Source organism: Chanodichthys erythropterus, chromosome 15 (assembly GCF_024489055.1).
Source record: "Chanodichthys erythropterus isolate Z2021 chromosome 15, ASM2448905v1, whole genome shotgun sequence".
NCBI lineage: Eukaryota > Metazoa > Chordata > Actinopteri > Cypriniformes > Xenocyprididae > Chanodichthys > Chanodichthys erythropterus.
Genome location: NC_090235.1, coordinates 7256258 through 7283503, shown reverse-complemented (window position 1 = coordinate 7283503; position 27246 = coordinate 7256258). Strand labels below are relative to the sequence as shown.

The 27246-nt window shown below is 36.2% G+C and overlaps 1 protein-coding gene across 2 annotated transcripts in view; it reads right to left on the bottom strand.

The window, feature by feature from the left end:
- Positions 1–21419, bottom strand: part of atp1a3a (ATPase Na+/K+ transporting subunit alpha 3a) — a 36671-nt gene extending 15252 nt beyond the window's left edge. Inside the window, exons 1-9 of one of the 2 annotated variants that reach the window (XM_067412402.1) lie at positions 21273–21419; positions 21109–21151; positions 10969–11085; positions 10530–10589; positions 8468–8671; positions 8001–8114; positions 6825–6959; positions 4764–4881; positions 977–1245 (exon numbers count right to left, since the gene is read on the bottom strand). In XM_067412402.1, the coding sequence (XP_067268503.1) occupies positions 977–1245; positions 4764–4881; positions 6825–6959; positions 8001–8114; positions 8468–8671; positions 10530–10589; positions 10969–11085; positions 21109–21114 (1023 nt within the window). In that variant the 5' untranslated portion in view covers positions 21115–21151; positions 21273–21419. Of the gene's footprint in view, positions 1–976; positions 1246–4763; positions 4882–6824; positions 6960–8000; positions 8115–8467; positions 8672–10529; positions 10590–10968; positions 11086–21108 lie in introns of both variants that reach the window. The other variant, XM_067412401.1, reaches the window with a different exon arrangement.
- Between the last annotated feature and the right edge of the window lie 5827 nt (positions 21420–27246).

Genomic DNA, 27246 nt, shown 5'->3' with positions numbered 1-27246 from the left:
ATATTATGAAAATTACAGTTTTTAATATATTTTTTATTTAATTTATTGCATCCTTGCTGAATAAAAGTCTTTCCAAAAATAATCTTACTGACCCAAACTTTTGAACAGTACATAAGTTTATTTACTGACTTATGAGACAGCACTTGTTGAATTAATTATGCAAATAGTGTGAATACAATGCAGCACACTACTGTTTGAAATGTACTGTTTCACCTAATATTTCACATACTCAGTAGGCGGTATGCAGTATATACTAGAGTTGTCAAAAGTACAGATTTCGGTACCAAGTCGGTACTGAAATTTAAAAAATGTGACGATACCAGCATTTTCCACTAGCATTTCGAGTGCTGTTGAGCAGATTCTTAAACACCTCTGATTGGTCATTGTGTTCACGAGCTCAACAGATATGTCTGTGATTGGCTACAATGATCAACACACGGGGGCATTTGAAAGCACACATAAGGGTTTGAAAGCCTTTTGAAATATGGAGATACGACAGATACACACGGGAGCGTTTGAAAGCAGGCGTCTATCAGCGGACCACTGTCGTTCGGTAAAGAACGTCAAAGATGTCTATTTACAACATGCTTTTGAAGCATTGATCATTGTATCCAATCACAGACATATCTGTTGAGCTCGTGAACACAATGGCCAATCAGAAGTGTTTAAGAATCTGCTCAACAGGGCTCAAAATGCTAGAGGGAAATGCTGGTCACATTTTTGCAATTTCAGTACCGACTTGCTACTAAAGTTGGTACTTTTGTCAACACTAGTACATACTGTTTAGTATGTTAGTATTCCATTCTGAACATAGCCATGAGATACCAAACCAAAGAAGATGACAAACACACATTAATTATACTGAAAAATGGCAAACATGTGTCACAGAAAGACATTTAAACACTAGCAGATATACCAATACACACTACAAAATCCTAACATAGAGAAAGAGAGGGGAAAAACCAGGGATCCTCACAGTGACAGTGGCCAGCAGACCCTCGGGCACGTTGGCGACGATGATTCCGATGAGGAAGATGACGGCCTCCAACCAGGTGTAGCCCAGGATGATTGACAGGATGAAGAAGCTCACGCCCAGGAAGACAGCCACACCGGTGATAATCTGGATGAAGTGCTCGATCTCCTTGGCGATGGGTGTCTTTCCAGTCTCCAGGCCGGAGGTCAGAGTAGCAATACGGCCCATGACAGTGCGGTCACCGGTGCAAACGACAATACCACGAGCAGTACCTGACAGAGAAGAGAAAATAGGGACTTTTAATGGCCCATTCTGGCCAGTGACCTAATCAACCTGTCATTTATTTTGTTATATTGATCAGCTGACATTATTCCACTAATTACATGGCTACTTGCCAAATATGTAAGGAAAAAAGAAAAGGAAATATTGATTTGGTTTGAAATTATTTTATTACATCAGAAGAAAGAGAGTGTAGAGTGATAAAATATCTGACCACTGAATATCATGATTGACCAATCAGTATCAAGTATTCCAGACCACCTGTTATGCTGTTGAATTGTTTGGTGCTAGGTGTACATAAATTATACCAGATACTGTTACAATTATTGGGCAAATTAAATTACACTCGAAAAAAAAATTGAAGCTTTTTTTTAAGATGTACTAAATTTAATTAATTTAATTAAATTCCATCAAACTGAATTTAATAATCCTTAATCAATTATTTAATTGAAATATGTAAGGATTATTCAATTCAATTTGATGGAATTTTAATATTAATAAAATCGCGAAAATCTTAAAAAAGGCTTAAATTAACTTTGCCTCATACAAATTATATATTATAAATACATCATTATTGGGTTAGTGAGACTTTTTTTAAGTTTTTGAAAGAAGTCTCTTATGCTCACTAGTTCTGCATTTATTTGATCAAAATATAGTAAAAACAGTACTATTGTGAAATAAATTAAAATAAAAAAATTTTCAGCATCATTACTCCAGTCTTCAGTGTCACATGATCTTTCAGAAATCATTCTAATATGATGATTTGCTGCTCAAATATCTTATTTCTTATTTCCAATTTTTTTATTTTCACATCTTAATTTCACATTTCTTATTATTATCAGTGTTTAAAACATTATTTTTGTGGAAACTGTGATACATTTATTTTTTAGGATTCTTTGATTAATATAAAGTTTAAAGGACTGCATTTATTTGAAATAGAAACATTATAAATGTATTTTACGGAGCCCCTAAAGGGACATGGTGGTAAAAAACCAAAAATGGGAAGGAAGGAAATTTTACATGGTGGTGGAAAAAAATTTGGGATGGGAGGAATTATTTTTTTTTATATATTTTCCGTTCCCTCGCAAAGATGTTTTGCGTTCCCTCGCAAAGTTATAATCGTTCCCTTGCTGTGAGCTCGGACGAACACTTCCTCTTTAATGTCCCGCTGGCTGGCAGTAGTGTTTCAGTTAGTAACATACGTTAATAATGCACACAAATAATGTGCGGCTCATAGAGTTTGAACTTGGACTCAAAAATGAAGAAATGCAGTCAGTGCTTATGTCAAGCAGTTCAGTTGGCAAAATATATACAGATTCAAGCTTCTCGGATTAATAACTCGTGAGCTAAATGTTGTTAAAACACAAATGCAGCTACTTCCAATCATAGTAACCAAGACAACAAGCTACAACAACCCAATTTTCCTCAAATGTGCTTTATAATAAATGTCTCTATGAGCAGGCAGCGGAGAGACATGTCTGAAGGGACCGTCTGAAAAGTGCAAAACCCAACACTTAGTTAGATTTTTTTTAAAAAGCATAACGTTTATGATTATAATTATTAAATAAAATAAAATAATAATAACTACACTGTTATTGGTAAAAATATTAAATAAATTGTAATGCCATCAAATCCAGTAAGCAATTATCATGCAAAAGCTGTTGTAAGAATGTAAGCTGTGTACCAACATCATTTGTGTAAAGAAGGCTTTATGTGCTACTTGCCAAACTAAGTGTACCTATAACCAGCAGGAGGGCAGTGAAGTATGAACTGAATTCAGTGACAGTACAGTGTGTTACAGCGACGTTACTGAGTATTTTTCATAATATAAAATGAGCAAAAGGGTTTCGGGTTTTGCTCTTTTCAGACGGTCCCTTCAGGCGTGTATCTCCGCTGCCTGCTCATAGAAACCAATTTATTATAAAACACATTTGAGGAAAATTGGGTTGTTGTAGCTTGTCGTCTTGGTTACTATGATTGGAAGTAGCTGCATTTGTGTTTTAATAACGTTTAGCACACGAGTTATTAATCCGAGAAGCTCGAATCTGTGAATATATTGCCAACTGAACTGCTTAATATAAGCACTGACTTTTCTTCATTTTTGAGTCCAACAAGTTCAAACTCTATGAGCTGCGCATTATTTGTGTGCATTATTAACTTATGTTACTAACTGAAACACTACTGCCAGCCAGCGGGACATTAAAGAGGAAGTGTTCGTCCGAGCTCACAGCAAGGGAACGATTATAACTTTGCGAGGGAACGCAAAACATCTTTGCGAGGGAACGCAAAACATCTTTGCGAGGGAGCGCAATCTTTGCGAGGGAGCGCAAAATAAAAAAATAAAAAAATTCCTCCCATCCCAAATTTTTTTCCACCACCACGTAAAATTTCTTTCCTTCCCTTTTTTTTTTCTACCACCATGTCCCTTTAGGGGCTCCGTAGTATTTACAGTCACATTTGATCAATTTAATGCATTACTGCTGAATAAAATTATTGTAAAACAAACAAACAAACAAACACTAAAACTGGCACCAAACAGAAGTGAAAATAATTTTTATTTAAGGACCACAACTACATGATGTTAGCTTTGGCAAAATAAATCTCTTTAATAAAAAACACTAAATATTATTTAATTTTAATCTTATTTTGTTTGTTTTTTTCCCCTCAGTAAAAATATCCAGTATGACACTGGTTTGATGTCTTTTTTTCATGAGTTCTGTGCAACACACTAGAAACCTCATAATCATATTGTGTAATCCTCTAATCCACCACATGGTGGCAGGAGAGTGTCACCCTGGAGCTGAGCCTGAATCTAAAGGAAGGACATCATAAGATCACGAAACACTGACACCCTGCTGACAGCACACTGAGCAGTGGACATATGCAACATCTGTTGACCTATCAAAACAACAGCATTACACGACTGACTGAAGTGCTGACACATTTATACTGCACTAACACTGACTGAGAGGGAAATCATGGTCATTTCTGAGAGAACTAGGCCTATATACAGTATATGTAATAGCTTTCATTAAAGCAGTTGGATTTATTATAAGGAATATTAATCATCATTCTGAAGATGAAAACCTGTGAAGCAACTGGTGAAACTTCATTTACAGATAAGAGAAGAATATGTCTGCATATTATTCATTTATTCAGTTGAATCTGAATTGATTAGTGTCTCATCTTCAAAACGAAGCCATATGAGTGACATAGAAAGAAAAATGTGAAAAACAAGAGGGTGTGAGCAATCGTGTGGGCAGTTAACGAGTGGCAAGATGGGGAGCAAAAGTGAGAGGTTGTTGTCATGACAACATCTTTCCTCTATGCCTGTTCTTGGCAAAAACGACCAGAAAAAAATAATAAAGAGACGAGAAAAAGAGTGAAATGAAAAAGCAAAAATCGATGGGAGAAGATGAGTTCATAAAAAACAGGAAATGAAATAATAGAGTGAGAGAGACAGAATGGGGGAGAAAATGGAGCAGTAATGCAGCTGCTATGGCAACCGTACCCTCAACACAGTTGGTGGAGAAGAAGGCGATGTTACGGGTTTCCAGAGGGTTATCATGGGTGCAGTCAGGTGACCTGGTCTGGGGCTCTGATTCGCCGGTCAGGGAGGAGTTGTCAACCTGAAGAATTATAATATATATTCATTTAGGGTGTACTCACACTAGGTTGCCTTGTACCTTGCCCTGGCACGTTTGTCCCCCTTCCCCATTCACCTCCTGGCCTGCACTCACATTGCACTTAAAGGGTTAGTTCACCCAAAAATGAAAATAATGTCATTTATTACATACCCTCATGCCATTCCACACCTGTAAAACCTTCGTTCATCTTCGGAACACAAATTAAGATATTTTAGTTGAAATCCGATGGCTCCGTGAGGCCTCCATAGGGAGCAATGACATTTCCTCTCTCAAGATCCATAAAGGTACTAAAAACATATTTAAATCAGTTCATGTGAGTACAGTGGTTCAATATTAATATTATAAAGTGACGAAAATATTTTTGGTGCGCCAAAAAAAATAAAATAACGACTTATATAGTGATGGCCGATTTTCAAAACACTGCTTCATGAAGCATCGGAGCACAAATGAATCAGTGTATCGAATCTGCTGTTCAGATCGCGTGTCAAACTGCCAACGGCTGAAATCACGTGACTTTGGCGCTCCGAACAGCAGATTCGACACACCGATTCATTTATGATCCGATGCTTCCTGAAGCAGTGTTTTGAAATCGGCCATCACTATATAAGTCGTTATTTTGTTTTTTTGGTGCACCAAAAATATTCTCGTGGTTTTATAATATTAATATTGAACCACTGTACTCACATGAACTGATTTAAATATATTTTTAGTACATTAATGGATCTTGAGGAAATGTCCATTGCTCCCTATGGAGGCCTCACGGAGCCATCGAATTTCAACTAAAATATCTTAATTTGTGTTCCGAAGATGAACGGAGGTCTTACGGATGTGGAACTGCGTGAGGGTGAGTGATTAATGACAGAATTTTCATTTTTGGTTCATGTTTGATAATCGTAGAACTTAAAGGGTTAGTTCACCCAAAAATGAAAATTCTGTCATTTATTACTGACCCTCATGTCGTTCCACACCTGTAAGACTTTTGTTAATCTTCGGAACACAAATTAAGATATTTTTGATAAAATTCGATGGTTCTGCATTGACAGCAAGTTAATTAACACTTTCAATGCCCAGAAAGTTACTAAAGACATATTTAAAACAGTCCATGTGACTACAGTGGTTCAATCTTAATGTTATGAAGTGATGAGAATACTTTTTGTGTGCCAAAAAACAAAATAACAACTTTATTCAACAATATCTAGTGATGGGCGATTTCAAAAAAACGCTTCATGAAGCTTTGAAGCTCTCATTTGTTTCAAAACAGTGGTTTGGAGCACTGCCAAAGTCACATGAACCATTGGAATTTTGAAAAACTTGTAATGTAACAAAGCCTCGTTTACTGAAATCACATGACTTTGGCAGTTTGAGATCAATTGATACACCACTGATTCAAAACAAAAGATTCTTAAAGCTTCAAAGCTTCATGAAGCAGTGGTTTGAAATCGCCCATCACTAGATATTGTTGAATAAAGTCGTTATTTTGTTTTTTTGTCGCTTCATAACATTAAGGTTGAACCACTGTAGTCATATGAACTGTTTAAAATATAACTTTAGTACTTTTCTGGGCGTTTGAAAGTCTAAATGAACTTGCTGTCAATGGAGGCCTCACTGAGCCATCGGATTTTATCAAAAAATCTTAATATGTGTTCCGAAGATGAATGAAGGTCTTACGGGTGTAGAACGACACAAGGGCGAGTAATTAGTGACAGAATTTTCATTTTTGGGTGATCTAACCCTTTAAGTCTAAACAATCAACATGGGCTTGGTGCATCGGGGGGCCAGTGGGGTGGTCAGAGTTTATATTAACTATTAATGCAATATACATACATCTCTGTATCGCAATATCTCTACTGTAGACCACATACAGGTGCAAGAAAAAGATTGCAAGTGTTCATAGTAAATATTTCCATCCCTGTTTGTATAGATACCTTGCAGCCGTGAGCAGAGATGATCCTGAGGTCAGCAGGGATCCTGTCTCCTCCCTTCACCTCCACCAGATCACCAGCCACCACCTCCTCAGCGTTAATCTGAAGCTTCTCACCTTCACGGATCACTAAAGCTTGCTGTGGACCACACACACACACACACAAACATACACATCAATTTCAACCTCTAATGACTCTAAGGCCAAAGGAGAGATTAGAAGAGCATTAATACAGCCTAGAGGCTTCAGAGACTCTGTGGTAGGAGATAATAATTAGGATTATGACCGGAGAGGCAAACAGGGATTAAGATTATTGGACTATATTGGTTATTTGAGTATATTGCACCTCATTCTCCTTTTGATCCACCCAGACTGTTATTTTCAAGTTGAGAAGCTCAACTAGAAATATGCAGTGTGACAGTTGGCACTTTTGAATTATCATTTGGATAAAGTAGGATTAGGACTCAGTTTAGGAATAAAATCAGATCTAAGGGCCAGATTTACTAAACAGGGCAAAAAAAGCGCAGATGGGAGTGGAAAGTTCTGCATGTCTTCTACTGACGACGGACAAATGAAAGAACGCAGACGCAGTCAGATAATTTCCATAATGACCAACACAATCTACCAAGAGCAGTGCAAATTAGTGTCTGGTTTAAGACTTGCTTTTTTGGGTGGTAAATAATGGCGTAAATACCAGTAAATTGACTAGCATAAACCTTAGTAAATCACCTTGCATGATTCATTTAAATACTCTCCTCCCATAAATTTTGCATCTGAAAGGGAAACTTCTACAAATGAACATGCAAAAAGATCAGCCACAAAAAATAACTGTCTCCACACCTTTTCAGCTTTCATTTTTCCACTGCACGTCTTTAGTAAATCCCGAAAATGTTTTTTTAATGTCAATAGAGTGTTTGTGTTGGCGCATACTGTTAGTAAATCTGGCCATAGAGGTGATGATACATGGGGCAACTTTTTGAGCAATGTTGTCGAGTGTCGTTGCTTGGGCATTTTCTCATTGACTATTAGCAACATATTTCGATCTTAAGTATTCAGTTGCCCATTCTCAATGGGAAAGTGCCCAAGCAACATCACTCGACAACACTGCTCAAAAAGTTGCCCCATGTATCATGACCTTAAGGGTATTATTAAGGCTGCTGGAGGAAGTGATTTTGTGTACCTGGGGAACCATGTTCTTGAAAGACTCCATGATCTTTGAGCTCTTGGCCTCCTGGAAGTAGGAGAAGCATCCGGTGATGATGACTACAGCAGACAGAACGATCCCCAGATACAACTGCAGAGAAGAGAGAGACAGCAAAATGACAGGTTATAAAACTAGAAAATCCACAAGAGGTCACACCTTGATTTCTCTGACCCCTTTAGGTGACAAACCTAAATGGAAAACATTAGAGTCAAAATGTTTTCTGACGCCCATAGCTTTTCTCCAAGCCAAATACACTATGAAAAGAAATAGATCAGTTTTAATATGGAATTATTAACAAAAATAACACAATACCTAGATTACAAATAAAAAGATTACAGATTATGGCCTTATCTACTTGCAAGAATTGTCTTATCCAGACTACAGCATTTTACATATTTTGTGCGCCCGCCAAACAGCAGTGAGGCGTGTGTGCGAGTTCTCACATTGTCTCCAGCAGGCTCGTCCTCCGTGGCGGCCTGGATGGCGTAGGCCAGGAAGCAGAGGATGGCTCCGATCCACAGCAAGATGGAGAACCCTCCAAAGAGCTGTCGACAGAATTTGACCCACTCCGGGGTGGTGGGGGGTGGGGTGAGAGCGTTGGGACCATCACGAGCGAGGTACTCTGCCGCCTTAGCATTGGTCAGACCCTTCAGAGGACAAGAGAGTGTGAGAACAAATCTGATTCAAGAGTTCACATCCTCAAACACTACTGCATTGCCACTAGGGGGCGATGGCGGCCCTGTCAGGAGATTTGTTGAGATCACAGTTCCTGCTCTAAAAAAGTAGTGCTTTAGACAAGCTCATTAAGGTTATTTAAAGGTCCAAACTGAGCAAATATGTGCAATTTGGTGCACTTGCTGATCTTTATATAGCCAGAAAGGTTACATTTGGTTGCTTGTAATGCAAACAGTATATCAGACAACTTAAAAAGCATATAAATATCAATTGCCACTCTGTATCTTCCAATAATGTCTTAGTTAGATGATATTTAAAAAATGCTTAGTTTCATTATCAAAGCTCTATAGTTTTTATTGTGGGGGCAAAACAATACAATGATAATTAAGAGAAATAAATACATATAAATGTTCCTCAGAAGTCTGATGTATCATAATTGATTTTAACATGCTTTTCTAAAAATGTCTAACTGTTCATCTTAAAAAAAAAAAAAAAAACATTTATAATATAAAAGTTATTTTTAAGTTTACTTGATCATGTTCCTAATTTAGAGGCCTTATAAATTTGCATATCAAATGTGATACAGTAGGCTTTATAGGGTTAATACAAGCTATATCTAACTGTTTTGCAGTACATACTGAAAGTATGACTGCGTTTTAGTGCCACATCAAAATAATAATAAAAGAATGATTCTGAGAATAAAGTTGTATCATTAAAAGAATAAATGCTACAAGACTAAAGGGAGAGTCGGGAGAGTTCACCCAATTGGGGCAGTCGTGGCCTAATGGATAGAGAGTCCGACTTGTAACCCAAAGGTCATGGGTTAGAGTCTCAGGTCCCCATCCTCAATACCACGACTGAGGTGAGACCCTTGAGCAAGGCACCTTACCCCCAACTGCTCCCCAGGTGCTGCAGCAATGGCAGCCCACTGCTCTGGGTGTGTGTTCACTGCTGTGTGTGTGCACTTGGATGGGTTAAATGCAGAGCACAAATTCTGAGTATGGGTCACCATACTTGGCCACATGTAAAAAAAAAAAAAGATTTTAAAACTAAATGGGGTCAAAATAAAAAAGTTGGACTGCATTTACTTACATAGTACGCAACAAATATTTTTTACAAAAGAAAGTCATACAGGTTTGGAATGGAGCAAGGGTAAATGACTGTATTATAAATTTTATTTTCTACTTTCATTTAAATTTTTCATCCCAAAAAAACAGAAAACAGATGATGTAAGATTATGTGAATAATGTAGAAATATTTAGAAAGAGAGAAAAAAAAAAAATCACATTAATAATAGGAATAGAGCGCCAGGGCAGCCTCATATGTGAGGTAATGGAGGATTTAGTTCAGTTATACTTGGATAAGATTCACCAAGAAAGAAATCCTTGGTCTTTTGAGGCATCAGCATCGATTCTGAGGCATTATCTTTAGTATCCAGACATAGCAGCAGTTATGAAGGAAATTGAATTTATTCAGGAGAAAGAACAAGACAGATATTCAGGAAATTGCCTCTTTTCTGTAATATCAAATAGTAAGCAGTGGCCGACTCCACTTCACTTTGATGTTTCTTTCCTTACGATTCTCATATTACTACTTTAATCTCTTAATACTATGACATCATTCTCAGAATTTCAACTTTATGCCCAAAATGTTACTTTATTCTTAAAACTATACATTTATTCTAGCAAAAAAGTCTGTATTCTTGTAATACTATTTTTAGATTTTCACATTTATTTTACTGTTGCTCTACAATGCCATCATAAGAAACAGCTGGCTTTTTTTTTTTTTTTTTTATGTTCGAATTGTTCACTGCAGATGTGCGAAACTCACCTGTACAATGTCACTGTTGAATTTTCGGCATACTTCTTCAATTGACATCTTATGCTCTGTCTGGGGAGACAGAAAAAGACAGTCTAAAGCCGCACAAAGAAAGAATGAATTGCTATAGAGTCCAACTGACCACAAACCACATCCTTGCAACATTTGATTCAAGGCAAAATAGTATTTTGTAAATCAATAAAATATGGCGTAATTAAACTTCTGTATGCGCCACTGAACTAGCCTACTCCGCCTATGAAGCAGTGTGGTAAAATGACATAACTGAATCAGTTTGTAGAGCATAAAATGATTCATTATAGGTCACTGTTTATAAGTAAGCCTATAAAATACTTGGAGTATAAGCATTAAATGTTTGAAGTGTATTGCAAAATATCCATATACAGTACACACAAGAACATGAAGATGTTTTATATGTGTTGATGTGTTTTACCAGTGGTACTTCTTTCTTCAGGTCATCCAGGTCTTTCCCTCCCTTTCCCTTCTTGGGGGACTCCTTCTCATCTTTGTCTTGCGTGGTCGCCACGCGGTAGCTGTCCGACCGTCCATACTGCAGGGAAAACATTTTTTTGTTTAGATCAGCTACGTAATTACACCTAGAATGAAATCAGCTTACAATGGCAGTCAAAACAATAACTATCCTTTTTATTTCCACCACATAAGTCAGGCTGCCAAGGTTTATAATGGTTGTCCATTATTGTTTCTCATCATTGTCTACTCATATTATCTCTTCTTTAATTGTACACTGTAAAGCATCCTTGAGCTCTGAAAAGGCACTATATAAATAAAACGTATTATTATTATAATTATTATATTCACTTGCGCTCCGTGCTGCCGCTTCTCTTTAACTGAGGCACTAAAGCGATCTGTCACGTCACAATAAACGGTATTTATTTTTTTAATCTCATAACAAGATGGACGTCATTTGAAATCTGAGACTTTGCTTCATATCAAAAGTAACAAAGCACAAAGATTATTGCGATTTATTGGATGGGAGGCGCTACATATTCTGTTCATTCATCAACTGAAAACAGACTAGACTAATCGATTCTTGGGATTTAAGAATCGATATCGGTTCATAAAAATTAGAATCGATTAAAATCGAGAAATCAATATTTTTTACCCAGCCCTACTGTTTTTCATGTTTAATACTGTAAAGCTGTTCGCTTTAAAGCAATATATTGTATAAAGTGGTATATAAATAAACGAGACGTGACTTGACTGCTGATTTGCAGAGCTTGTGCAAACATATTAACATCGCTATGATCAGATGCTTTCTTAACTGCTGTTTTCCCACCACTGTCAAGCTGTGCGTTTATTTTGTTGTTGAAAGGAAAGCGTGCAGCACATATTTACATATTCATCTAAAGGCCACTTTCAGCAGTGTTGGGATGTTCACTAATAGTATACCACTGGTCACGTATTTCAAATGTAATTTTACCCCTAAGCGAAGAACAAAAAGAACTTTGCCATGAGTATATCGAGCTTTACAAAGGCGGAACTCACTTGAGATCGACCGATAGCAAACCACAAGGATCCAACGATCCAAACAATGGACAAAATTAAGTCGCACCCTACATTTTTTCCTTATTCAAGAAACAGTTTCACTCGGATATACATCACAATAGGGAAGAAAAGACTATCGCAACTATCGCCGAATTTAATGAAAAGTGTCCCAGTTGAAACCTCAATATAATAAAATGAACACACAGATGGGCTCATATTTAGGCATCATGCTGCAGCCTCTTCTGCTGCACTGCGAGAGACACACGGTCCAGGAACTGAGGAACTGACTCTTCCCATGACTGAGGGGGAGAGGGGAAATGCCAACTAGATAATGCTTCATCCACAATCCTGATTATCTTTGAAACTCGGAAGCTTAACCAGGAACCCCATGTGAAATGTGGGGGTGGTATGAGCATGGGGGCCGTTGAGAGTGGTCTAGTGCGCTTAAACCCACATTAGGGGTTTTCATTGATGTGACATCCCCTGATTTACCACGTGTGCTTCTGTGACCTATTTTAGCTTGCATGCACAACCAGGCGGCATTATGGTTAAATCCACCATTACAGCACACCAGCTTGCCTTAAAGGGATAGTTCACCCAAAAATGAAAATTTGATGTTTATCTGCTTACCCCCAGTGCATCCAAGATGTAGGTGACTTTTTTTCTTCAGTCGAATGCAAATTATGATTTTTAACTGCAACCGCTGCCGTCTGTCAGTCAAATAATAGCAGTAGATGGGAACTTCAACTATAACAGTAAATAAAACTTGCTTAGACAAATCAAAATTAAAACCTGCGGTTTTAAGACACGAGAACACAAAACGATCGGTTTGTGCAAGAAACCGAACATTATTTATATAATTTTTACCTCTAATACACCACTTTGTCCAACTTCGTTCAGCTTCCAGTTAGTGAGGTCAAAAAACGCGTTCTGGTGACGGAAGTGATGTCTCGCCCATATACTTCAATGAGCGCGAGACATCACTTCCGTTGTCAGAGCGCGATCCGACCTCACTAGCCGGAAGCTGAACGAAGTTGGACATAGTGCATTAGTGGTGTATTAGAGGTAAAAAATTATATAAATACTGTTCGGTTTCTCGCACAAACCGATCGTTTCGTGTCTTAGGACATCAATGTGCCGTCACGAGCCGCAGGGTTTAGTTTGGATTTGTCTACGGAAGTTTTTTCGACTCTTATTGTTCAAGTTCCCAATCACTGCTATTATTTGACTGACAGACGGCAGTGGTTGCAGTTAAAAATCATAATTTGCGTTCGACTGAAAAAAAGAAAAAAAGTCATCTACATCTTGGATGCCCTGGGGGTAAGCAGATAAACCTCAAATTTTCATTTTTGGGTGAACTATCCCTTTAATGTTAAAACGCAATGCATAAAATGTACCCATAAACGTTTCTGATGTAAAGGTTGGATGATAATATTATTTTCTAAAAAATATTAAATATTAAAGGAAAGAATAGTTTATAATATATACATATACACATATATATATATATATATATATATATATATATATATATATATATATATATATATATATATATATATATATATATATACAGCTTTTATTTGTCATTTGTTTATTATAAGGTTCAGATTATAAGGTTCAACTATACATTAAAAAATGCTATAGAAAGTTAACAGAATATAAATATATTTTCTAAAAACAGACAAAATTAATAAAAACAAACAAGTGTTTATTAAAAGGCTTACCTTCAATTAAGTCTAAACTATTCAATTTTAAAAACTATTCATATTTAAATGAATGATTTTAATTTATATTTCTATTTTATCTTAGAATATATATATATATATATATATATATATATATATATATATATATATATATATATATATATATTCTAAGATAAAATAGGATTACAAATACAAAATGATGATTAAAAAAATAGAATTTATTAGCAACTATTATTTTTTATTTGAAACATCTTATGTTCATCGTAAGGGATAACTAATATTATTTAGAAAGTATATTATAGTATTAATAAAATAGGGGAAAAGAATTCCAATCCCTAAAAAGATCCCTAAAATGATGATGAAACAACTCTTTAACAATTTTTTTTAAATGAAATACAGCATGAAATACATCATATTGTTCAACAGACTTGCTTTGTTTTTTTTAAAAAAAGCACTAGAAAGGATAAAAAATAAACCCAAAACACTACAAATAGCAAAAAGGCCAAAATTGTAGCACCCTTGTGGCAGTGTGTTGAAACGGTTTGACCATCTGTCAAGGATTCCCTCTTTATATCCTCTGGGTGAGACGGCAATGTAGGATTAAGACTGTTTACTACAGTCTGGATTAACCTACTGAACAATCGTAATCCCGCTCGCTCCTTTTCTCCTCTTCATACATTCTATCGCATTATATACTGTATATATAACATTATATACTGTGTGTTTGTATATTTATTGTTTTAATGCCCTTAGTTTACAGAGTTTGCTCTCTAATGTAGTCTAACCAACTTGATAGCACGGCCTTACTTGGGTACACTGTGTTCTCACTTTATTCCTTTAATAAAACATCCTCCATTTGACTGTTTGCAGTTCTCTCTTCATCACTCATGCACACTTGCACGCGTGCAGTCACAGTTACATACTCAGTTATGACCCAGAGATCAGATGTGGGACACGTGCACATTCACGTCAAAGCCCATTGGCCACTGTGCCATAGGATGTGTAATCGTCAAAGCTTCAGGAGAACTGTAGCTGCTCCACTTTAAGTAAATCCAGTGGGTATTGTCTCAGAGCTGATTAAGATTACATTCTTTCAGAGACCCACGACTTAAACGTAGATGTGCCTGGATGAGGACTTGAAATATGAGACAATCATGTTAATATTAATGAAAGTTCACTAAAAGTTCATAAAAATTCTGTCCACATGTTGTCCAAATAATTTTTAAGAAATGATTTTTTGAAGTTGTAAAAAATTACTGGAGTACGTTTTTTAAAAAAAATACTAAATCAGTTTTTCAACTTCAAAATGTTGTTTAATTCAATGTGTTATTTGCCGTTTCTTTGTAATTATTTGTAAAAAGCAAAAATTGTAAAAAAGTTAATCCTACGGCAATTTTTTTTCAGTGTACAAAAGAAGATGATTTGACATAATGTTCACTTTTAAATACATAGTCAAAATGATCCAAAAATACTATTTAAATAGTCCTCAAAGATCTGTTCACACCAAGGACGATAACGATAAATTTGTTATTCTAAAAATCCTTCTAAAAAGAATAGCAGAATCCCCACCACAACTACAACGATAACAGCACTGAGAAACAATATCATTGGGATCACTTTCGGAATTATTTTTTTCCAGCTGATGAATGATCAGAATCAGAATCCATCCTATTTTAAAGAACTCGAGCATTTAAAGCAGCAAACGACAAAACTGCAGCATACTTAGAATAAACAGAATGATATTGGTGTGGACCGCTGGTATGGACACTAATATAGTTCTGTCATGACAACTCAACAAGTGTTTGGCATGGTAATGTGTATGACAATGTTGATATATTTGGTCTTTAACAGTTTAATAATTTAATTTTGCCTATATTTGGCAAAACAGATCTGCTACGCTGCTGCTACTGCTTTGCTACGGGACTTGTTACTGCCAGTAATTACACAACAAGCTGCTGTGAGCAAGTAAGACACACTGCTGCTATACAAAATAGCTTACATGAATTACCTGTGGCAGATCTATACAGGTGGAGCTGGGGAAGAGGAAGGGTTCTGAAAGTAGTGCACTGCTAAGGCAAATGCTAACCAAGTGCCGTATAGAGAATGATATGATTGCAAGAAGGTTGAGTTAAGGACCTATCAGCCTGTGCTATCTAGAGTTTCATGACAGAACTATATTTATCTTAAATATAATAAATAATAAATGGGCCTTAAGACGTATTGCAAGTTTTTTGCGGTCAAACTATACAGTAGACTTTTGGATGGAAACAAGTCTCATTTGTGTTATGTAAATACACGCAAATTCAAATTTGACATTTCACAACCGGTTACAAGACACAAGAGAACCAAAAATGTTTGGTATCACTGATACATAGCCATTGTAAGGCTTCTGAAGACTTTCATGACTCGTATGGACCACCTTTGTGATGCATTTTGCCATTTTCGGAGTTTGACAGCCATTGATCCAAATTCACTTTCATTGTATGTAAAAGAGCAGTGTGAACATTCTGCCTAACATCTCCTTTTGTGGTTCGCACAAGAAAATCTTACAGATTTAGAACAACATAAGGGTAAATTAGTAAATTATTCATTTAATACATTAATTTTTTGGAGAACTATTCCATTAGGAGCTAGTGGATATAAAAATGATTATGATAAAAAAATAAATCACAAAACTTTAGTCACAGATGAAACAAGGCCATCAGTGAAACCTCTCTCTCTCTCATCTCTATCTCTTTCCAAGGCTTCATTTAATGGCCTTGAAGACATGCAGTAGTAAATTAATAAAACGCCCTCGTTTTTCTTTCCGGAAACCTTGCTTCTTAATAGCTACACATAAGACACCAATAAAAAAGAAACCACATAAAAATGCTGAGGCTAAAATGACTAAATGTTAGAGCTATTTATCATGTAGCAGTAGGAAAGCTAAATAATGTAGTAAGAGAACGATGGGTGTTTCATTCAACTGTGCGTACTGTATATGGATGTAGATATCTCAGCAGTGTAGGGAGCCATGCATACTCTGTGGAAGTCAGTGAGGTGAGTCATGACCAGAAATTAAGCATATTGTACATGCATTCATAGACAGAATTATTAAGTTAGTGTGCAATGGATTTCTAAAGTGATTGTGTCTCTGATCTGTATGTGAAATATCACATACACACTTGCTAAGACAACCTTGCTTAAGTGTTGAAAATACTGGGATAAAACTCATGTAACCTGTCCTAATCATAACCTCAAAATCAAAATGTTTTTCTTTATAAGAATTGAACCGGTTTTCATGAACATTATGATTTTTGTATTGTGAAATTATTTTTTATAATAATAATAATAATAATAATAATAATGATAAACATACCCCCCTCCCCAATGTTTTATTACCACAATGTAAAAAGTATAATTTTATATGTAATACATATATGCTTATTTGAATAAAAAACATTGCATGTTTGATTTTTTTTACAGTAAAAATGGCAGTAATGGGAATTTATAAAAAAAAAAAAATCATTGAGAATAATAATAAATGTGTTTAACTTCATGAAAATAATCACAATGCAACAAATGATTTTCTTCATGCAAACTATAATTTTAATATTTTCAATTTAATTTTAGGATCAAATTGCATGTTTTTAATATGCTATTAAACAGACAATTGTCTATCTCTTTTAAATATGTTAAGTGTGAATTCTATAAATAAACCTTGATATAAATTTAAAGGGGAAATTTTTTTTATTTTTTATTATTTGTTCTGTCCTTGTGGCTAAAACTCATAAGTAATTAGAATTTAAATTATGTATAATAATACAGTATTAATTTTAGAGCATCCCAGACTGTTTGTTGATGCAATCATAGTCACAGTGATAATCTAAATATAGCGTAAAGCAACCTTGACGTGGAACAAACTGATTAAAACCTGCTATTGACATTTGATAGCCAATCAAATAAGCTTGCTGGCTGACCTTGAAGTTCCCACAGGATATGACATCATGTCGGCATCTGGCAAATTGACCGATAGCGTGTCTGCTAGCTTTGCTTCATATGACCTGGGGCTTTGACACAAAATAAGGCTTGATTGCATGCTGTAGTGGAAAGCACTCGCGCACATACATATCCAAAATCACTGAGAATGAGAATGAGCTATTGAACGGCATCCATTACACAACCATCTATTAGAAGACATTTCACCACCAGTCTCTTTCTCATTCACGCACAGACAATTATCAAACAAGCAACATGTAAATCCATTTGAAGCTATATAAATAGATATTTAAACAATTTTAACCACCTTTACCTCAACAACAAACTGATATATTATCAAAAAAAAATGGTAGAAAACACCATATAGTGGAATTCTAGGAAACTAAAACCAAAAGAAACAGATTAAGCTCAAACATAAGTTCCAGTGTAAATGTTTCATTTGACAATAGCAGATGACTTTCTTGCAATTCTAAACATCCTAATCATCTGCAGTACCCTTGAAGCCTTCAGACAGACTTGCGTCTTTAGATGCATTTCCCAAGGGCATCGCAGAGTCACTCTCCAAGAAACATTCACGGCATACTAATTGCAGACAATCCCAAGCACCTGAGCCTCCTGGTTCACTGCTGTTCTCAAGGTTACACCAGGTAACCACCTGCTGTTACCCCATTGTTCACCTTTCCTGCCCTGCCCACCTTATTCCCTTACTGTATCAGCCCATCCTGTTACTATTTCAGTGCCCAAAACCTTGGATACAATGGAATATTATCATTCTGCTTACTATGCAGTCCACATTATGTGCTGCCTACATTTTCTTTAAACTACCATGTGAAACAGAATGCATTATGCAGCTACAAACATTTCAAATGTTACATTGCATGATTAATTCAGGGAGTATTCATAAACAATTTATGATGACTGAATACATCCAATAATCATCTCTGAAATAAAAGTATATGGTAATAATGTAATATTTTTTTTTTAAAATGCCTTAAATTGTATAAAATCTCAAATAATGTTTAAAGTTACACTCTTAAAATAAAGGTTATTTATTGGCATTGATGGTTCCATTAAGAAACTTAAAAATCCATTAAAAAACTTTCCATTCCACAAAAGGTTCTTTACAGTGAAAAAACATTCTTGAAATGGTGAAAATGTTTTCACTGAAAACAGTTCAAATTCAGGCATCACTGTGTAAAACATCCTTTTGGAACCTTTATTTTTAGAAGTGTATCAAATTTTGGTTGCTAGTACTTCCTGTTTAGAAATAGAAGAGCAAGTTGAGCACACTGCATTGTGGGATACTATATTTTGCAGTGTTGCTATGTCTAAAAATCACTCATTCCTTATAGTGAATGTCATTTAGTGCTGTAGGAACAGAAATTAGTGAATAATAATAGGCCTACCTAACTATTGTATGTACTTAAATCAGTGACAATAGCCCAAATCAATGTAATAATCTTTGTTCATTTGCCTAATATTTTTATTCATAATGACTGGAAATATAAACAACTGCCAACAAGTATTAACATAAGAAAAAGGTGTACATAGCCGAATTATAAGATGTGTACAGGTATTCTATGCATGCAACAATGAATACTGTACACACATTATACTGTATACACTAGTAGTAGGCAATAGAAGTATGCAATTCCAAACACCCTGCAAAAAACGTTCACCTGATACAAATTGCCAACATCCCCAAGCACCTGAGCACCCAACAAACTCACTCCCTCTCTCAAGGTGACACCAGGTAACCACCTCCTGTAACCCCATCATTCACTTTCCATGCTCAATTTATTCTCCATCCCCACCACCCTCTCAAGCTCCAGCCTTCGCCATCGCGTATTTTGCCAATCACGCATTCTCTAAGCATTGATTGATTGGCCCAAGACCAATCAATCATCGGCGACTGTGAAAATAACCCCGCCCTCTCTCCATGGCGGTACACAGACCAATCACGGTACTTGTTCGGGAATTTCCACTCTCATTGATCAGCCTCCACTTTGACGCAGTCACGGACCGTCGAGCCCGGTTCCCACTCCGGGCATCACGACCGATATCAGCATGTAAAAACGACACAGAAACCAAGATACAAAACATCTCGTGCCATAAAAGGTATAATTTGAAGGAGAGTAGGCTATTTTATTGAATTCTCTATCTTATTAAGAATTCCCAGTTCTGCTCATTGCAAGGTCGCAAAAAAAAAAGCAATCTTAGGAGATGTTTGGTGTGACAAGGAGTTCGATATATTCGCGCCTCTGTCGTGAATCATCCATTTTGACGCAGTTGTCTGCGCATCTTCTGGTCAGTACGGCTTTGAGATTTACTGTCATAATTGTGATACACAAGTTTAATGTTGCATAGCTGGCTGTGAAAACTATTGAAACGGGTCAGAACAGATGCAGTCATCCCAAATGCATTCGCTTCCCCCACCCATCCGTGGTTAACGCCTTTCATTTAGGAGACTGACAGAATTTCTCCTCAGACTTCACAGACGACTTACAGATAGAAAAACCTAGTCTATCAATCAAATTAATTTAAGATGTCGCTTTCCTAGCTAGTAAAGTTTGTTGTCGTCGTTAAAATGAAATAGACGGGTTATGATTTCAAAAGGTATAGTTACAATGTTACCTGAATTCGCTAACAGAATTGACCTCTCTATGGCAATGTTTTCTGGTGTCGTTTTAAAAACACTCGTAATCCCGAATCACTAACCTCAAACGGTCATTACTGCAGCCGTCAACGTTATAGCCATTCCTGACGCGCAGTCACGTTTGACAGAACGGAGGCGCAAACGGAAACGTTATAGCCTAATCATATAATGTAGCTACTACTGAATATGTTTTATTATGATTACCTTACATGTATGTATTTGAAACATATTAGTTATCACAGTTCATTTTGATATTTTATGTCATTTTTGCGTTTAACTCGGTGCGCCTTATGCACCGAATGAGACTAGTAGTGCCTATTCCAATTTTTAGCTAGCCTATCTATGCCAAACGCCTTAAATATTAATGATGCATATACATAATATGACAATATGTGCATTTAAATTCACCAATATGCTTCATTTGTTCCCTTTAACCGCATCATGACGCATCGGATATGGTGCAAAAATGAAGCATCTGATTTGACGCAATTGCCAAACGATAGTGCAGCTTTTTTTCCCAATGTCAATTATGTTAATCCCACATAATAACTGATAAATGTTTGCTTATCATTTACAGCATTGTCATTAATAAGCAATACGTTAATTGAGAAACATGCACCTGTTAAATGCAACGATTTGACATGAAATAGCCTAGACATGTTACCATAATCCAGAAATATTCTGAAGGTGCATGAATGTGCAAACATTTAATATACATTCTTACCCCCATTTTGGAGCCGTCAGTCGCTGTCTCTTCAGTCTATCAACTGCGCTTGGTTTCAGTCAAGCGGGAGAGAAGAAAAAAATGAAGCTCTTGAACGGATAACGACGGGCGGCGTTTGAACGACCCTCTGTCTATAAATTAAATCAATGTATACATAAGGTTACCATGCATAATAATATATCAGAGGGGCTCTACATGAATAAAAAACTTAAAGAATGGGACAGGCTGCATTGGTTTTAAAAGCACATGTGGCTGCCTTTGATATAATGATAGAAGAGCATATGCAGCGCAGAGGATTATGAAGCGTCTCTGGCTGAATGATGCCGGTGAGGCGAAGAGCCGACGCGCTCTCTGCCTCTCTGTGTCCCTCCGCCGCTAGTGCACATACTCGTTATCCCTCCGCGTGTGATAGTAGCTCTGTAAATGCATGGAATGTACAGACATGACAATGAGATTGTGTTATATTAAGATAATATTACAAGTATTCAGCTCAATTGGGAAAAAAAATAAATATATATCATAAGACGCTTGATTGCCTGCCTACCTGATTTTAAAATGGATATGCCAAACCACTGGGCAGGTGATAATGGATATTTCACTAACAATGAAGTGAGGTGAATTGCCCAAATGTGGGGCTTTTTTTGCATTTGAGACTTCACTGACATATTGCGATGTGTAGCCAAGACATTGAAGGGTTAGTTCACCCAAAAATGAAAATAATGTCATTAATTACTCACCCTCATGTCGTTCCACACCCGTAAAACCTTTGTTAATCTTCAGAACGCAAATTAAGATATTTTTATTGAAATCCGATGGCTCAGTGAAGCCTGCACAGCCAGACATTTCCTCTCTCAAGATCAATAAAGGTACTAAAAACATATTTAAATCAGTTCATGTGAGTACAGTGGCTCAATATTAATATTATAAAGCGACGAGAATATTTTTGGTGTGCCAAAAAAAACAAAATAACGACTTATATATTGATGGCCGATTTCGAAACACTGATTCCTGAAGCTTCAGAGCATTATGAATCAGCGTGTCGAATCAGCGGTTCGGAGTGCCAAAGTCATGTGATTTCAGCAGTTTGACACACGATCCGAATCATGATTCGACACGCTGATTCATAATGCTCCGAAGCTTACTGAAGCAGTGTTTTGAAATCGGCCATCACTATATAAGTTGTTATTTTTGTTTTTTTGGTGCACCAAAAATATTCTCGTCGCTTTATAATATTTTTCACCACTGTACTCACATGAACTAATTTAAATATGTATTTAGTACATTAATGGATCTTGAGAGAGGAAATGTCATTGCTCCCTATGCAGGCGTCACTGAGCCATCGGATTTCAACAAAAATATCTTAATTTGTGTTCCAAAGATGAACGAAGGTCTTACGGGTGTGGAACGGCATGAGGGTGAGTAAAAAATTACATTATTTTCATTTTTGGGTGAACTAACCCTTTAAATCCACACCAATACCATTTTAAAAACCCCAGGATGTGTCCTAATCAAATCAAAAGAGAAAATGCAGGTAACACATTCATAAAAGAAATCATCCTTTCATCCTGTCCTGCCTCCACTGATTTCTTTCTCTTATCCTTTCCCTGATTCTGCTTCTCTCTCTCTCTGCACAATATCTTCCTTTCTCCCCTTTGTCATTGTGATCTGAAATACATTTAATTGAATTAATCATTAGATGCATAAAATAAAGTGGAATGGCTTCATTGCATTTCAAGAGCCTTCAAACCGCCATCCACCCAAAATAAAAATTTACCCATCTGCAGTAACAGCATACTAATATTGCATAACAACACTAAAACCCTGTAAATAACCTTTTTTTTGAACCACAAACCATGCCCCAACACCCAATTTTTACTGACTGAAGTACTCATTAGGATAATCATATTGTCCTACTTTTCCGAACCACATTTCCTAAAGTGGAACACTAGGAAATTTGATAAAAATATAAAATATATAGTTTATACATACAAAGTTAGACTATTTTGTGATGACAAACATTTCATAAGCACATTAGGCCAAAAAGTAGCAGGATTATTTTGTTTAAAATTAATTTATACTCCTTAATATCAAATTTGTCAAATCTTTATGTCATTGACCTTTGGGTGGTCTTCTTCACACAAGGGGCTTCCTGTTTGATGATTGCTCCACCCTCATATATGACTAAACATTTGAGAGGTCATGTAATTTTGATCACATGACACCACCACTTTGGCTAACCCATAGTTTCACTGGCATTCATGTATTTATGGGGGACCAACAGCAGGTGTCCCACATTAAGCAGTGTTCCGCTTTAGGGTAGTTCACCCTACCATTGTACTACGATGATGTTCTGAGTTCTGTATTATTCTTTAAAACACCTTGGAATGCAATTACCACGGTAGAAGAATATGGTAATCATTCACAAATATATCAAAGCACCCGGCTAGGTACTTTTTTCATAATGGTCAAAACTGGAACCTGTAACCTTTAACAAAACACATCCTAAATGTTCCCAAAAGCAATCTTTGTCAATTATATTCATTATTTATACCGAGATGTTGGCATACAATGCTTTTCTCATTTTATAATATGTGTTGTAAGCCTGTATAGAATAAATCTGTTTAACAAATGACTAAAACATCATTTAATGGATGGCATTTTAATGGCTTCTCAAACTTATTTTGATTCGTGGCACATGTTCCAGAAGATCAGCCAAATTAATAGTGTAATCTGATCCCCAAAATGAACCAAATCTCAAAGCTGTGTGGGTGTATTAGATATAAAAAGACAGAATGAAATGAACAGAAAAAAGAACAATAAAATGTAATATATATATATATATATATATATATATATATATATATATATATATATATATATATATATATATATATATATATAGTCTGAATACATTAAATATGAAGAACTAAATGTTTTTAGGCAGTGTTGGATGTGTGCAAATGTTCTTGCGGCAAAAAAGGGATGCTGCTGCTGTCTATTAGTCATAAAGACTGGATATTTGTGTGTATGTACAAGGGTGGATGGCAGAAAGGGCAAACAGAGATAGAGCGATGAGGTATTTTTAATGCAGTGAGACAAATAAGTCAAACACAGGGAATGAGAGAGACATAAATGAGCTGAAGAGACAGAATGAGTCAGCCACCTAATCACAGTCTGGATCAAGAGAGAGAAAATAAACATAAAAGAGTATAGACAGAATAAATCAGATGAAACAAGCTCAGGTAGACAGGAGACAAGCATTTCACCAGGTGCTAAGAATAGTTTAATGAGGACTGAAACAATCAGGGTCACACCATTTATCAGAGAATCATATTTCCAGGAAGGATCTTGAAAACTTTACTGCACTACCATCAGTGACATCAATTTTTTTTTTTTTTTTTTTAATGCTTAATATTCTGTAAGGCAGTAAACCTCACAATGTGGTAAATATATGTAGTGTCAAGATTTGGGTTAACAATGGTGTGAGGACTCATGAGTTTCAATGGGCTTTTATTTGTGATTAAAAATAAATCAAAAGGGAAAAAGCTGATGGCAGAAAAGGCAGGGCTGTACACGCCAGGACAGAAACAGTAGGACATAAGGGATACATCTGATGAAGAACTGGCACAGGCTTGCGAACATGGGGGTGGGGGGGATAAACAGATTAACCAATAATCAGGTAACAAGAAGGGCGTGGTTAAGACAATAGGTAGCAGAGCACATGGCACATAGACACAAAAAAAAAAGACGTGATCACACAAAACATGACACAAGAACACGCAGCCAATAAGAACTCACCGACTGTGTATCCACACTTAACACAACACGAAAGGGTAAGTAAGTGGATAACCTCAGCTTTCGGTTCCAAAAACTGAGGTAAGTTTCAGAATAGTAGCCATAGCAACTTATTTTCTGAACAACTTACTCTCTGAACACACACGGACGTTTCTTATGCTATAATGTATTTCTATTATAAAAATACATATGTGATATATCTTACCTTTTAAGCAAGGTGAAAGCAAAATGACTAAACATAAAAAAATATTATATATAGCCATATTATTTTTGCGAGCACAGACTGTTATTTTGTTTAATCAGTCTTTCTTTTTACTGTATAATTAGAATCAAACAATATAATTCTTATTCACGGTTATTAAAGACTAAAGATTAACAAAAAGATTGAAAAATGATTGCACAACCACCAATTGTGACCTGACACTGAACCAAAACCAAACTACATAGAAGTGCCAGGATCCGAACACCACGCTCCGCACATACTATCACGTGGACAAAAGAGCTCACGGCCCGAGCGAACTCGAAACTGCATGATCACACCAAGAGGATAGGAGTGTCAGAGCTCTGCCAATTAATTAGCTCTGCTAATTACAGAGTGCCGCAAGGATCTGTGTTAGGCCCTCTGTTATTTTCAATATATATGCTGCCACTTGGTAATATTTTAAGAAAACATGGAATTAGTTTCCATTGTTATGCAGAAGATACTCAGTTATACTGTATATTTCATCATGGCCAGATGAAATCTCTAAATTATCCAAGATGACAGTGTTAAAGATGTAAAATACTGGATTACCAGTAATTTTCTTGTATTAAATTCAGATAAGATTGAGGTATTACTTATTGGACCAAAATACTGCACGTATAGAATCTCTTACTGTTGTGCTGTTACTTCATCCTCGTCAGTTAAAGACCTGGGTGTTATATTTGACAGCAACCTGTCTTTCGAATATCATATTCGATTATCGAACATCACATCATATTTCATATGTTACAAAAACAGCCTTCTTCCACCTCAGAAATATCGCTAAGTTACAGAACATGTTATCTGTTTCTGATGCAGAAAAGCTAGTTAATGCATTCATGACCTCTAGACTGGATTATTGTAATGTACTAGCTAGTTGTCCTTCATCCTTAATAAACAAACTACCGTTAGTCCAAAATGCAGCTGCCAGAGTTCTTACCAGGTCAAGAAGATATGATCATAACACCAATTTTATCATCTCTACACTGGTTACTTATGTTCCGTATTGATTACAAAGTATTGCTACTGACCTATAAGGACCTAAATGGTTCAGCACGTGTATTTAACCAGTCTTCTATCACCCTACAATCCTTCACACTCTTTAAGGTCACAAAATTCTTCTAGGTACTTTTGGTAGTACATCTAAGTCCACTAAAGGAGGAAAAGCGTTATCCATTTGGCTCCTAAACTCTGGAATAGCCTTCCTGATAATGTTCGAGACTCAGATTCAATCTCCCAGTTTAAATCTAGACTAAAGACTGAGATCTCTTTAGCCAAGTATTCAAATAATACATCTCATAACTTTGCACTCCAGTTATATCAGATGAAATGCACATAATTATGTTTGCTTCAAGTGTTTTTTCTGTTTTATCTCGGGATGCCCATCCCATGGTAACTAGACTACGCCAGCTCCAGTTTGGATTCAGCTTCATACAAAGACTTTAATTGAACTGCCAACGAACCAGTAAACTCAATCTGTGACAGAACCCTGACATGAACATTTAATACTTTTGGTTGACCTTTTACCTGCACTTTCCTTTTACTTGGTGCTTAAATGAACATTACAAGATTTTTACATTGTACACCATAAGTGGTTCAAGGTGGTCAGTCTGTATTTACTTAAGATATTGTGCAATCCATAAAATTACTTTCCAACTGTGTCCTCGAGGCCACATGAGAACACACGAATGTAGTGCTTCGATCAATAAATCTTTTACAGTTGTTTTTTTGCAACCTGAGCTTGTTATTCCCATTATCTGTTAATGTCCCACTGAGTCTGGTAAACAAAGTTCTTCAAATCTAGAGAACAAATTAGCTGTCAGCATCCAAGACACACTATACTTAACCTCTTTTTCATTTAATCCTCCATCAGGTCCCCATAGCAACAGCTGCTAAGTAACCTTGCCCCATAATCAAGCTTGTAATTTATTGAGAAAATGATATGTGGAGGTGCAGTCGGGGGGCTGAAGGACATGTTTAATTAACCTCTCTAAGCTAAAAGTTCTAATTTAAGACAATGCTTCTGAATTCTGAATTACTGTAGAAGTTTCAGGTAATGTGTCTAATCATTTGTCTTCGCATGAAAGTGCAGTTAAAAAAGT